Below are 14373 nucleotides of genomic sequence, written 5' to 3'. Positions count from 1 at the left end.
GACAGAGGGGAGAGCCTGGTTGTTGGGTCAACATTTGAGGCCACTATTGTGGAGTCTGAACATGAGGACATGCTGCACCTTCCTGCAGGTTGACTCTTGAGGCAAAGAAAACCCCCTGCCCCACTAACCGCCTCAGCCCTGAGCTGGGGGCTCTTCTTCCTCCCTCCCCCCAATTTGTCATACCACACATGCCCAGGAGACATACCAGCAGGTAAGCACTGCCCCCCTCAGAGACCCTCTGTGATATATATATATTTAAAAAAAAGGGATAAGAATATATATTAAATGACTGTTTTATTTACACACCCTATTCATAAATAATTGAATCCTCTTTTTGACTGCACAATGATTTCTTGAAGATCTAATGATTACACTGAATGACTAAAAGTGGATTAGTGGGCTTACATCTTTGTGTGACAATGTTCTCTCACGTATGTGCTCACACTCACACACACAGACGCACACACGCACACCAGAGGGGAGGCAGGGAGGCAGGACTCCCGGGGCCTTCTGGGCTCTCAGAGCACCAGCATTTGGCTCCCAGCACCAGTGGGGCCCTGGTGGGAAAACTGTGCCCCATACACAGGTGTGAATTCGTGACAGCTGGAGAACAAAGAGCTGCAACCCGGGGAGTTCCTGCCCCGCCCCTCGGAGCTGCTCTCCTTTGTTCATCCGGGAAGGCATCTCTTTGGATTTGCAAATATTTTAATTCACAGAAACTCCAGGAGGGGGTGGGGCTGGGGGGCTGGGGTGGCATGTAGGCCATCCCTCTGTCTTTGTCCAGGCCTTCTCCAGCCCCCACAGTGGCAACAGCATTCTAGAGACATGCAGTGGTGTGCTAGTACCATACACACGACACAAACTGGACAGGGCTGGCGACAGCGGCCAGGGGCTCCGGCTTCTCCAAGTCTGGGCCCTGCCCCGGAGCAGGGCGGGGCCGCTCCACTCACAGGGTCCGCACAGCCACAGGGTAGAGGAGGGACAAGTGCTCGGCCCCTTTGATGGGCAGCTTTCTGGTGGTGTAGTAGTGGATGACTTCTGGGACACTGTCGAAGGGCGGGCTGTTCTGACCCAGAATGTACTTCTCTTTGGTTTTGGCCAGTTTCATGTGCATAAAGCCCTGGCTGCTCCTGTGAACAAAACACAGAGGTTATTAAGATCTGCAGAATGACAAAGGCCAAGGCAGTCGTGCCACTCAGGATGAGGGGAAGGAGGGCTGAGGAGCAGGAAAGCAATTTCCTAGAGAGCCAGTCAATTTTGCTCTGAACAAGGCCATGCCATGTATCCACACTCATTAGCCCAGGGAACCATCCCTCTGGCCAAATCCCGCTAAGATGCAAGGATTCCTTGCTCTCTCAGGCAGAAGCAGCCCGGAGTCGCACCTCTGCAAGTCAGGACCAAGGCCCAGGATCAGCTAAAATGCTGCATGCTAGTGCAGTTGGCCGGCTACAAGGGTGCAGCTGCACCTGGGAGCTTCCCCAGTCGCAGCATGGGACCAGGAACGAACAGGAAACACCGCTGCAAGTTGTCATTTGGCCTCGAGAGCTTGGCCCCTCTTCCTGTTACTGATGCAGTCAAGTAGTTAAGTCTTGCCTGGAAGGTGCAAAGTATTAAGTCCCTGATGCTTCGACAGGTGACCTGTTTTCCAAAAACTGATGCTCACCTTTCAGTAATATGGAACTGTCATCGGGAAGGAGCTGCCTAGCTGGGAACTAACTCCATTTCCCAGCCTCCCCGTAACCATTGTAGCCATCTGACTAGTTTTAGCCAATGGAATAAGGGCAGAATGTGAGTGAGCTCTTCCCCAGTGCTGTCCCTGTGTGGGCGCTCTCCTCTCTTCCTCCCTCTACTCAGTAAAACCTCCTTCTCCAAGGCACGGCCTGCGTGTTTCCTCTGCCCGCATTGAGGTTCAGTATGTGATGGAGGATCATGCTTCGATCAGCACTTGCCTTCTTACTAATTCCCGAGAGCCTCACAGAACAGGGCCCTGTCTTTATGCCTACCATGCCCAGCATCTGCTGAAAAGGGCACTGGGAAGGTTCCTTGGTGATCAGAGCGGAGCCCTGTGCTCCATGACCCTCGTAGCCGGCCAACTGCACTAGCATGCTGGATGTGCCGCAGCTCACAGACGGCAAAGGCCATGGTGCTTCCGCCTGGTCCTGGATGGCCTTGTCCACCTCCTACCCAGGGCTCTGGCCATAGTGGATCACTCAGCCCTCCATCAACTTGCCTTTGGCCAGGCTGCCCTTTTCCTGTCCACCCCACTCCAAGCCTCGCTCTTTATGATTTTGCTGCCACACCTGTGGGTGCTGTGCTGTGGTTTCCAAAGCAGTTTAATTTACTGTTTGTCACTCAGCGAGAAAGCTGGGGCTCCCACCTTCTGCCACCATCTCCAGAGCCTGTCCCTGGGCACAGGTAACTATGGTCAATCCCCCTGAAATCAAGGCCCACCCCTAGCAAGGCTGAAAGCTACATGTGGACACAGGTCTGTAGCCTTTCTGAGTTCCAGATCTTGTGGTTTTGGCTGTTCCTACAGGATGAGCTTAAACACACTTCCCTGAGTCAGGACTGGACTCCCCTTGCTTACCAGCACCTGCTCTATTAATGCATCAATTTGGACTCCAGAACCATTTTCAAATGGGCAGAGCAAATGCTTAATGAAGTGCAGGCACTGAGCAATATATCTGCTCATAATAAAGTATTTAGAGATGTCACCCTCGGCTTAAAGGAAATCGTTTGGAGAGCAATTATGTTTCAAGAGAGAATAATTCCTGTAAAGAACTGAAATTTAAATCAAGATTTTTTAAGGCTGACAATGTTCTAATTACAGAGCCTGTGGCAAGCTCTGCTCCTCAGTGAAGGGTCATTTCATTGGAGAATTGCTTCAACATATCTGAGAAGCAGGAGAAGCACTTGCTTAAACTATTAGGAAGGAAACGGTGTATGCACTAAGTGAAAAATGTACAACCCCATTTGAGGGAAGACTAAGCCACCCACCACACTGGAGAGATTGTCGATTTTGGGCGGCCAGGAAAGAACTGTACTTGCTTGAATGAATGAAGCACTGAAATTGTGTAGTTAAGAAAACTGCGAATAGTTAAAAACGCTTTGAGCTCTTGGAGGCCACAGGCTCAGCTCTGCCTGGAGAAGGGGTGGATATGGGGTGAGCAGGGGCTGGGGCTGCAGGCGAGTGCAGCTCAGGTAGGGAGGGGAGTGGCCTCGGGCTCCTCATGTCTTCCTGAGTCCAGCGGAGTCATGTTTTGGGGTGCCAGACCATCAAAATTTACGATCCTCACAGATCTAGAGCTCGGGGGGGAAAACGTAGGACGCGTAAGACAGGATCGCAGCAGCTAGCTGTGAGCTTGTCTGAATGCTAAAAGCCCTGCTGGTACGGAAGGTACGAAGTTACAGGAGCAGCTGATTTAAATTTTAAGGAGGTTAAAGAAAGTAACTCATATGGTTAACAGGACATTTTTTTTACTGGTTGTTCTTAAAACATCCAGCAAGGGCCAGGCAACAGCTGACAGAGCCAGAGGTGGAAACTGAAGCTCCTCTGTTACCAGGCCACGGGGTCAAAATGGCCACCAGGTATTAGAAACGTCACACTGATGTCTCCACCTCAACGGACATGGTGGGCAAGGCAGGACGGCCGTCATCACCTCTTGAGGTCTCTCCTGACTCTCTAAGTCTGTCTGTTCCTCTGACACTGTAGTTTAGTACCTGCTAGTTTATAACCCTGAGCCAGGCTGTCCCAAGGGGACAAACCAGTCATGAAGTTCACACATCAGGGCAGAGAACTCAGGCCTTGTGACCCCATGTCTGACTATTCCACATCTGAGGGAGAAAGGCCTATGTGCTGGCCCTGACGACGAAAGTCCCCGGCAGGAACGGCCCTTCCCCCTGGGCTCAAGCACCACACTCTGTGGTTCTCTGGACCTTGAACAGCATGAGCTCTGTTCCTGCCCCTACTGGGTCCATGGCAAGGCTAACTGAGGGCACTTTTGGGCCTAAGATTCTGGGTTCTGTGTGCATAAGCACAATCTGCTGCCTGCTCATGAGGGCTTTCTGCAGGAAGGGGCCTGGAGGCAGCCTCATACCCACCGTCCACTGCTGCCCATGGCCTTCGGGGCGATGTTTCCTGGGTACTTCCTGTGAGCCAGACCATGTGCTGAGCATGGAGGCTCCGTCAGGGAGGTGGCTGACCCAGGGCCACACAGCGATCCTCCCTGGAGGGCCTTCCCCAGAGCCCAGGCTCCTGACCTCGCACTGTTCTGCTCCAAGAGAGGGGCGTACTCAGCCCTGCGTACTCTATGTGAGGCCAGGCAGGGTGGTGAGACCCTGAGCAAGTCATTCCTCGACCCTGAGCCTCAGTCACCAAGGCACCTATGCTGCACAGCTGATGGCAAATCAGAGACAGCACTGGCTCATGGTGAAAGGCCATCTCAGGGACTGGTGACGGTGAGTCCTGACTGGCGGAGTGGAGCCCCAGCCACGGAAGCAGGGTGGTGACCATCACATGCGGTTGGCAGGCCCTGAGAGGTGACCAGCCTTTCTTTTTGAGACAATCCGTCAAGTCCCAGCTCATTCAAAGGTCAAGTAAAGCTTTGTCGATGGATGTGTCATGATATCTCCTGACAGGTTACAAGGTCCCCATGAGCGAGATGCCACCAAACTATAGTTGAAGATTCAAAAACAGCCGAAAGGATGGTTTTAATGACTCTCTATGCAGAAGACATCAAGCATAAGAAGAGAAAATGTTAAAATTTCTAGGAAGAACAGGGGGCGCATCAGATAACCACATTCACAGCGATGCCCTGGCTGCTGCTCTGGAGCTAGAAGCAGCCTGGGGACCACCTCCTCTCACCCTTTTGGGGTACTTGGGAGGAAACTGAGTTCAGAGAGACCAACACTCTGGCTCGAGGCACACAGCAAGGTGGGCTGCGGTTACAGCCAAAACCGCGGGCGCCTGCATCCAGGGCCACGTACCTCCCCATCATCACTTCTGGGAAGGCATCGGTCCCTGAGGAGTTCAGACAGGCTGCCACCACCTGCCAAGCTCCTGCGTCAGCCCTGTCTCCTTTGATAGGACATCTTGCGAGAGAGCGAAGTCACAAATAGGGATGTCTCCAGTGGGTGACCTGTCTAATGAGTCTCGTAAGACTTGCGGAGGCTGGGGGTGCTGGGGCTGTCACAGTGTTCAGATTGCTCATTATCATCACAAAAAGCACCTCCTCATCACCAGGATTATCAAACGTGCCTGGTGTGCCGGGCCTAATAACAGGCCCCACCTCGTCTCATAATCACAGGCTTTAATAAAACATCACTCAGCCCGCAGCTGCTGGCCCGGGCAGGGTGCGAGGCCTCACCTCTCGCTTTTAGACCTAATTGCTTGATGCATATTTCATGAAGAATCCTGGGTAATAGTTATGTTAAATCGCCTCTCTTCATGATGAAATGACTTAAAAATACTTGCATATAATATTTATGTGGGAGAAGGCAAAGAAATTGCCCTCTGGGATGAGCATGTAGGACCCAGTTACAGGAATCCACACACAGAGGTGATCTGTAGTTCACTTCTACTGAAAGGTGGTTGGGGAGCTGCTCTCCTGACCAAGATGCCCCAGAACATTGTCCTTCGGCTCAAAATTGTCCCCAGCTCCCCACTGCCACTGCCAGATGAATGACACTTGCACTGCTTGAGCCCCCACTGTGCACCTGGCGCTGAGCTGAGCTGTTGCTATATGTTATCTCATTTAGGCCCAGAGAAACGTTGCAAAGTTGGTGCAACTATAACTATCATTGTTTACGGATGGGGAAACGGGAGGCTGAGGAAGGTTGTGCCTTGTCCTATGGGACACAGTAGGGCCAGGATTTCAGTCTGTCTGACTCTGAAGCCTGCGTTCATCATTCGAGGCCCTGAAGCCACCACTGCAGCCTCATCTTCCCTGCTCAGCCACTCAGCCAGATGAATCCAGGTGTCCAGGAAGGCCTTCAGACTCTCTCCGCCCCAAGACATGGCTTCCCTGTAGCTTTGTGAGCTCCTGAGGGCAGGAACCCTATCTGTTCATCCTGACAAATTCCTGGGCCCTGCCCACTCTGGGGCCCATCAGATCTTTCGGTCTAAGTGGACTTCCTCTTATGAAGTCATTTTAATTAAACATTTGGCTCTTATATTGTACCAAGATTCCTGAGACCAGATCAGTGGGAGCAGAGAACGAGACTGTGCATTTGGAACGCACTCTGCAACTGGTCGCAGGATGGTCCACAGCTCGCCTGTCCTCCATGAGCACCACGGCAACCAGCACCCCCTCCTCTCAGAGCCTTGGGAACACCGACCTGTGCTCAGCATGGAGAGGGCGTGAGACCAGCCCAATGGGCCCTCTGTCCCCACAGCCGTGCACTCAAGTCAAGGTGAAGATGGGCATGGACGTTAGTGCTGAATCAACGGGGCAGACAGGCACAATTTCAGGCCTGGCTCTAATGCTGATGTGCTGTGACCTTGGGCGAGGGAGTTGGCCTGGAGAGGACCATGGCAAGATACCTCTGACCTCTGTGGCCACCTAGGGGCCTGCAAAACAGGTAGTTCCTGCCATAACCCTGACCCATGGTTGCCAATGCTGCCTCTGCAAGCAGAGGTCTCTCGGATTCAAACCATCCGTTGCTCTCCCACCTTTTCTTTGACCTCCAGGGAGATGGGATAGTTTGCTGAATATGTCTATAGGGAAAACTCTCCTCGCCACATCTGTAAGCAAGGTGCAGCCACTCTAGAAACAATGCCTGCAGAGAAACTTGCTCTGAGGAGAGCCCCAGGCCTGCTGTGGGAGAGAAATACCCCGATCTGAAAGCTGTGGGGCTTTCAGGGGACAGGTAGCTGGTCGACATCTCCCAAGGGCCTACTGTGTGCAGGCTAGCATCTGCTCATGCTGCGAATTTCCAGCACAGGACCTGGAACCCTGAAACACAAAGGTGTACAATGGTGACAGCCACTGCCACCCTTGGTCCATGACTGGACAAACCTGAGGCTTCACAAAGAAGCAGGGAGGGCTGGTATTATCTGCAAGATGCTCACTGCACAGATAAGAAGGGTCAGAGGGAGAAGCAACTTGCCCAAGTCACAGTGAGAGGATATCAGGGCCAGGGGACCAGCACAGGTGTTCTAGCTGTTGACGGGGTTCTCCAACTATGCAATGCATGGAGTGGAAGTATGAAGGCCCCTTCCAGCTGAGAGGTTCTAGAAGTCAAGGGAGCTGGGGGGAGGGGGCTTATGAGGTCACATAGCAAATACCTACATGCCACCCCCTGCCTTTTCAAACAGCTTTGTCATAATGACAACCCAAAGACACATAAGCCAGGTTGTTGCAAACAAACGTCTAACTATAAACGCTGCTGAGCCAAATGACTTGATTTACAACCAAATAATTAGACTTTCAATAAATGCATCAACAACGATTAGCCTTCTGGAGACGCCTGGGCATTTCTCAAGCTCTAAGTTGGCGGCTCAGGGTGAGGGCCTTCAGTAAATCATGACAAGAAGCTATCTCCAGGCAGAAAAAAGCCGGCCGATGCCCCTTCCAGCAAACATGGGAGGCATAAGGCTTGTTTTGTGCCACACAAAGCAGCAGGTAGGTCAAAATGAACCCATTCTGGGCACTTTTCTCAGGAGAAGACTAACAAAAGTGTCAGGAGGATTTAAATGAAGGCCGAGAGCAGAGGGAGTGAGCCTCCCATTACTGAGTGTGTGTAAGCGGCAGGATAATGATGCTGCGGGGGGAGGGGACGGGGTCCGGCAGCCCCTCTGTGTGGTGCTCCCGTCAGTTCTTGGGCTCAGCCAACTGAAGGGGAAAGGGTAGAGCAAGGGGTGACGTGCGACATGTTTCAGAGCTTTAGAAAGGGGAAAGAGGGTCTGGAGTGTCCACCCCCACCCTTTACCTCTAAAGGAGGATTTTTCCAGAAACGTGAAGGCCCTTCTGTGTTTGAGACAGGTGGGGTTGGCACTGGTGGTTGGACTGGAGTCAAATATGTGGGTTCCAACTCTGATCCTGCTGATGACACTGGGCCTCTCCCTGGGCCTCGGCATCCTAATCTGGGAAAGATGGAGGGGGTCCCTCCAGGGCGGAAGTTCTCAAGCCAATGAGGAACATCCCAGGAGGGTGGCGGGCCACCCTCGCGCCAGCCAGGAGGGCTGAGGCAGGCCAGGATGGCTAACTAACCCTTACACAGGGAGGAAGATGGGGCAGCACTGGGTACAGTGGCTCTCGGGCTTAGAGATGGCACAATGACAAAAGCAGCCTCCCTAAGGCCTGTGCCAATGGGATGGACAGAATGCATTTGGGCCCAGGACGGTCTCCCTTCCATAGGACAAGCCCCTCCTACCCCATACTCTCCTGGGGATACTTGGGCAATGTCTGGGTGCTGCTGGCATCTAAGTGGAAACCAGGGATGCTGATCAACAGCCTACACACAGAGGACAACCCCCACAGCACAGAATGATCCAGCCCCTATTTCAGTAGTGCTGAGGTTAGAGTCACACCCCTCACTAGTTGCCAGTACCTCAGTTTCTTCACCTATCAAATGGGAATGACAAGTCTAGCTTCACAGAACTTCTGAGAGGTGAGTGAGACGGTCCCTGCGAACGAAGCACGAACACTCGATGAAAGCTGAGCCGTCAGCTCCTTACTCAAGGGCTTCAGACTCCACAACACAGAATTTGCAGAACAGCTTGACAGCAAAGCGCTCCAGGCTGTTTCCATGCACCAGCCACCCCTCCCCACCCAACCCCCATCCAGCAGATGGGGGGGACGTGCCTCCCCGTGGGGGTGGGCACCAGCTGCTGAGGAGAGGGCTTTGAGGGGTACGGTGGCTTTTACAGGCAAAGGGGAGCTGGAAACCTGGGGTCGACCCTGGCGAGGTGGGGAGTGAGGCACGGGGAACACTCCTGGGTGAGGGAGGCTGGACAGCGAGGGCAAGGGAACCACCGCCTGCAGACCTGGGGTCAACTCAGACCTGGTCTGAGTCTTTGACCTGCCGCTTGTGAGCTGTACCCCCCCCTCTCTGTGCCTCAGTTTCCTCATCTGTGGAATGGAGCTATCACGGCCCATACATAAGGGCTGTCCTCAGGTCTAAGCCGGATGGAGCACATTGGGCAGGTGCTGAGGCTCGGGGTTTTGACATGGCGTCGTTTCCACCCACTCTGCAGGAGACTGTGTACAAGTTGCTGCCCACCTGCTTTGTCCTGCTGGCTTTGCTGGCCAGGCTGAGCACTGAGCGTGTCTCCCCGTCTGTCTGGTCTGTTGTTCATGGCCATGTTGGCAGCTCAGAAGCCATGGACGGCCAGGTGGCCTCCTGGCTGCAGGACCACCTCCTCCAGCTGGGCGGCCCGCCTGGCTGGGGTGAGAGGCCTGGGTTCTGGCCCTAGCTATCACTGGGTGACAATAGGCAGGGTGTTTACCTCCCTGCAATCGACTTCTAACATCCAGCAGTATTGCACGATACTCGCAAAAGCACAGTGTTATATCCAGGGGTCCACGTGAAAACAGAACAGAAATAGTGAGGAAGGAGGTTTCTCTGCTTAAAAAATACTGGTCATAGGCCTTTATGCCTATGACATTTATTAAATGCCTACTGTGTGTATTGTTTTGTATTCAACATTTCTGAGGGACAAGACACCAGGCAGAGCCTTTTTAAGACGATCTGGCTCCCTGTCCTTATTTTACAGATGACATTGAGGCCCAGAGAAGAGTGGAAGTTTGTTCTAATTCCCCAGTGAATCAGGGGCCGAAATGTCCCCATTCTTGCTCTCGTGCCATCGGTGGAAGGGCCATCTTGGGCACTACCAGTAGCCTTTGTATGCTCTCGGTTGGCAGTGATGGGCGTGACGAGGTGGAGGGCAGGGAGGGGGAAGGAAGCAGCAATCCCTCCACACCCCAGTTCCCATCCTAGCCCTTCAAGCACGGCGTATGCCCTCACTATCCTCCCCACCAACTCCTGTCCTGGTGGAGGCAGTAAGCTCCTGCTAACTGACCCAGCGCGCTCATCAGTACAGCAAGGAAGGAGACTCACCCACAAAGACAAAGCACCTGATCCAACTTACAGGTTTACTTAAGAAACAGTAAAGAGGGGGCCTTTAATATTGCAAGTTACAACAGATTCACCTGCTCAGTGGCCCCGCATCTAAGCTGAGGATAGTGTTCTCCTCCCTGGAATTTCAAAAGTACACAGTTGACCGTAAGCCGCCCAGACAGCCTGGGTGAAGGCCTTTTGCAAATCATATAAATGACAGTGGTTCTCAGTGGAAAAACTCTCAACAGTCCTCGGGGAATCTGGGCCTTTGTTTCTTCACCTGTGAAACGGGAGCAGTTTATGATGCTCCCTAAAGTCCACTGAAAGCAAGTGAAAAGAGCTCTGGAATGGACATTGGGGACCTGGCCCCAGCCCTGGCTCTTGCTCCCTTGGGCTTCAGTGTCCCCATCTATATACCATGAAGGGACAAGAGTAGATGACCACCGAGGGCCCACAAACCTCTAACCCTCTGAAGCTCAGCACATAGGAGATGCTCACATCTGAATGACTCTTCAGGTATTAAACAAAAGGACTCACCTTCATTACAGACGCCCCAGAGTCCTGGGGCTGGAACAGGAAGGAAGGAGTACAGGTTTCTCAAAAACAGTGTTTCTTTAAATGTGCCCCAGATGCCCACATCAGAGTCCCTGGGGATTTGGTGGGTCTCTCCCACTTGGCCATCGGCACCCCTTATCTGGACATGACTCCACCATCAATATGGGCTCCCAGAATCTTTGCTGAACTTCCTTCGGGGGTCTCCTGACCTCCTAAGCCCACCTTTAAGAAGCAAAATTGCAAATGCAATTTTGAAAGGTCACTGTCGGCCCTTGATAATCTGTGCTCTGGAGGGCAAATCCTCTCATGTTGGGCATTCATTCTGGCAGCTTCTTGACAACCTCTGTCCACAGGGTGGGGAATTTTCTCCGAATTAAATCTCTGGCTCTTTGCTCCCTAGTGAAATTGATTTTTGCCTTGATGTACAACAAAGCTTTCATTTTATTATCTGGCCAGGGATTGACCACATTAATTATAGTTTTTTATCCAGCATGGCTGTAAGTAATTGAGCTCCAAAAAGTTACTATCGGAACTGACTGTGTTTTAAAAGCGCAACTCCCACAAAAGTCAAACAGTCAACCCTAGTTTCTTCATAGATTTTTTTTTTTTTTTTTTTTTTTTGGTTAAGATAGGAACAATTCAGGCCAGGATAAAGTATTTTTCTAGCTTGAAAATCTGAACTCAAAATGGGATTATGCTAATATTTGTAGACTGCGAATTGGAAATTTGGGTGTGCCCAGATCACACATTTGTCGCCTGGGTGGTTTTATCATCACTTGTGTCAGAACTCATACACTGCTCCGAGTTTTTAATCTTCATCACTGGCAGAATTCTACCTGCCTCAGAGGACACACTCTGCAGAAGCTCGTGCAAATCCATTTCTAACACCAGCTACCAGGGACTGCAAAGAGCCCACCTGGCACTGCGTAAATGCGTTTCTTCCTGGAAGGCCAGGCCATGTTCAACCTGGCGGGGTTCACGCCTTTAGTGTCAGGTGGAAGTGAAGGGCACACGGCCTGCTCTTTGGCAAGTCGGGCGGTGGGAGGAATCGTGGGAAGGAAGGACTCGGGCTGTAGAGTGTGGGCGCGGCCGCAGGCGAGCCCCTGGCCTCTCGGAGCCTTTTCCTTGAGAGTGAAATGAGGATGCCGTGGGGAGCCAGAGAGCTGACAGGGACTTCCAGTTTTACAAGGCACGTCTCTGTCTATGATAATATTGTTGGCCACCTGTCCAAGGGGGAGCTTATGTGGAGGGGACAATTAAAACCTCAAGTTGGGACCATGGGGACAGGGGACACTGCAAATATCTCTCCTCTAATCCCAAACCTGACCCCATCCTACCTTGTGACTTCCCCCAAAACAATCATCTTCCAAGGCCCTGCTCAAATACCACCTCCTCCATGAAGCCTTCCCAGATGCTCCCAGTCAGACTTCCTTGCTTCCTCCCTCACTTATTCTCTGCCAATTCTCCCTCCATCACAGCACTCACCTGCCTGAATGTCCCCTTGCCCAGACCAGAATCTGATGTGCCTTCATCTCTCCACCTGGCTGAAGGCCTGGTGCAGGATAGGAATACAGTAGCGATGGCCATACTGCTGAATTGTTAGCCCTGCCCTGAAAGTCTGTGCTGAGAATGTGGCAAACTGGTCCCCAAGTCACCTGGAGCTGTAAGTAGCATGTGAATTTTCAAAGGGAAAATAGTAAAAATAAAAAGATTCTAATTAAAGCATTTCTAATAAGCTGGCTTTGCCAAAAAACCTAATGGTTTCTGATATTCCTCTTGGGTAAAGTCATCTTAAAAACAAAAAAACAAAATTAAACAAAAAGCATTAAAAGTGGCAGAAAGCACCCCCGGCTGGAAGGAGGATGGTACTGCTTACTGGGGAAGCTGCCCAGAAAAGGTCAGGTTCAAGGGACAAAGAGCCAGCAGTGGAGTGGCCTCTGCCCTAGCAGAGTGGAAGGGTGTGCACGTCTCTCAGTCTCTCAGTCTCTCTGTCTCTCTCTGTCTCTCTCTCTCTCACACACACACATAGGAAAACATTTTTATAGCTTTAGCATTAAACTATGGGAATAAAGATAAGAGCTATAAAATTTGACATCCACTTTTCTAAATCTGCCTCAAATACTAAGAATGTCTATGAAGAAAATGAGAGAAGAAAATGCAGTGCTATGAGGCTCAGAAGGGACAAGAGCTGAGACATCCGGGCTCCACCAGCCGCCTGCCGTGGGACTGTGGAAAGGTCCTTTTCCCTTCCTGTGCCTGTTTCTCCATCTAAAATCCAAGGTCTTGACCCCCGTGATTCAAGACCCTTTCTTTGGCTGTAATGGACCAAAGAGGACCCTGCCTGATCCTGCATCTTGGGATTTTACTGGATGAAGGCCTTGCTTCAAGACCCACCAAATGCCTCTAGGTGAGGGCTGATCCTATTTCCTCTGGGGGCCTTTGAGTTACTTACCCAGCTATAAGCAAAGTAAGACCACAGATACCTTCCTGGGGTAAGCATAAAGGCTCTGCAAATAACCCCACCTGCATTCCTACAGCCTCTCAGAGTTTACAAACAGCTTTCCCTTCCACTGTGCCCCTGAGCCTTCGGGCCGACGGGCTCAGAGACATGAAGCCACTTGCTGGGTAACCCTTAAAGATGGGGAAGCAGTGGGACTCAGGCTCTGGTCCTCAGCCCCCCCTCGGCCCGCCCCCCGGCTACGCCCTTCTCCATGTTGCTGCCCCTTCACTGACGGCAGATACAAGGTCTGCATTTGTCACCGTGGCCTGTCCCTACGGTACCCCATATGCCCTCCCCAAGTCTCCAACCAAGCCATTCCCAGATGGCTCTTGCAGAAATATTATTGAATAAGTCATATTAACAAGATGTCGGCAATGTGACTGGAAAGAAATGTTTTTCTCATTTGGGGGGACCACCCAGTGCCGAAGAAGGGAAGCTGTCCCGGGGCACCAGAGGGTTCCTGGCGGCGGAGGGGCAGCTGGAATGCCGCCCCTGGCGGGCGAGCCACACAGGCAGATCCAGGCAGGCTGATAGGAGATAATTAAAAACCAGCTGGTAATGTAATCAGGGCGGCTCAGCCACTGGAGGAGACCAGGGAGCTCCTGGGGGAGCCAAAGGCAACACTGCATGCTTCACTGGGCCAGGGGCGGAGGGGGGAGATGCAGCAGGTTGGAAAGGGGGACCTCAGTCCATCGGTGGGCACACCTGGCACTGCCGGGCTGGCGGGTGCTCTGGAGCACGGGGTGCGAGCGTGAGTGCGGGCACCTCTTGCCTGTGGGTTTTGGGCAGTGGTGGAAAGAGGGCAGGTGAGTTAGGGAGACTGTGTTTTCTCTGGGTCTTTTCAAAACTGACCATTCCAGGTCCACGTTGCAGCTGGTAGCGCCACCGCTCGCCCAGCCATTCGGACATCGAGGAGGTCGGTCCTCGACGCCGTGCTCTTACCCTCGTCGGTTCTGTCACATGTTCTGCTTCTCACGTCCACTGCCCTAGTCCTCCCCGGAACTGTCGCAGCTGCCTCACCAGCCAGTCCTCCACCCCTATCTGCCTTCCAGACACATGCACGGTCGGGTGGGGCTTCTGCAAACCTCTCTACCTTGCCAGCCATGGAAGCCGCTGCTGTCTCTCCTGAACTGCCTCAGCCTCCCTCTCTGCCACCAGATCTCGAGACGCTCCTAGCTTCTGCTCTTTGAGGGCTGGACCCAGAGAAGAAGAAAGTGGACACCCACAGCTGGGTCACACATCTTGACACTGTCACTTCC

The 14373-nt window shown here is 52.4% G+C and overlaps 1 protein-coding gene across 1 annotated transcript in view; it reads right to left on the bottom strand.

Annotated features, from left to right (window-relative positions):
• Positions 1-277: 277 nt before the first annotated feature.
• The window catches only part of SHB (SH2 domain containing adaptor protein B), a 128120-nt gene continuing 114024 nt past the window's right edge, over positions 278-14373 (bottom strand). The window contains exon 6 of the mRNA XM_016146261.2: positions 278-1130. Within this exon, the coding sequence (XP_016001747.1) occupies positions 947-1130 (184 nt within the window). The 3' untranslated portion in view covers positions 278-946. The remainder of the gene's footprint in view (positions 1131-14373) is intronic.

The sequence above is a fragment of the Rousettus aegyptiacus genome, unplaced genomic scaffold (genome assembly GCF_014176215.1).
Source record: "Rousettus aegyptiacus isolate mRouAeg1 unplaced genomic scaffold, mRouAeg1.p scaffold_m13_p_3, whole genome shotgun sequence".
Taxonomy (NCBI): Eukaryota; Metazoa; Chordata; class Mammalia; order Chiroptera; family Pteropodidae; genus Rousettus; species Rousettus aegyptiacus.
This window is presented reverse-complemented; position numbering and strand designations above follow the sequence as displayed.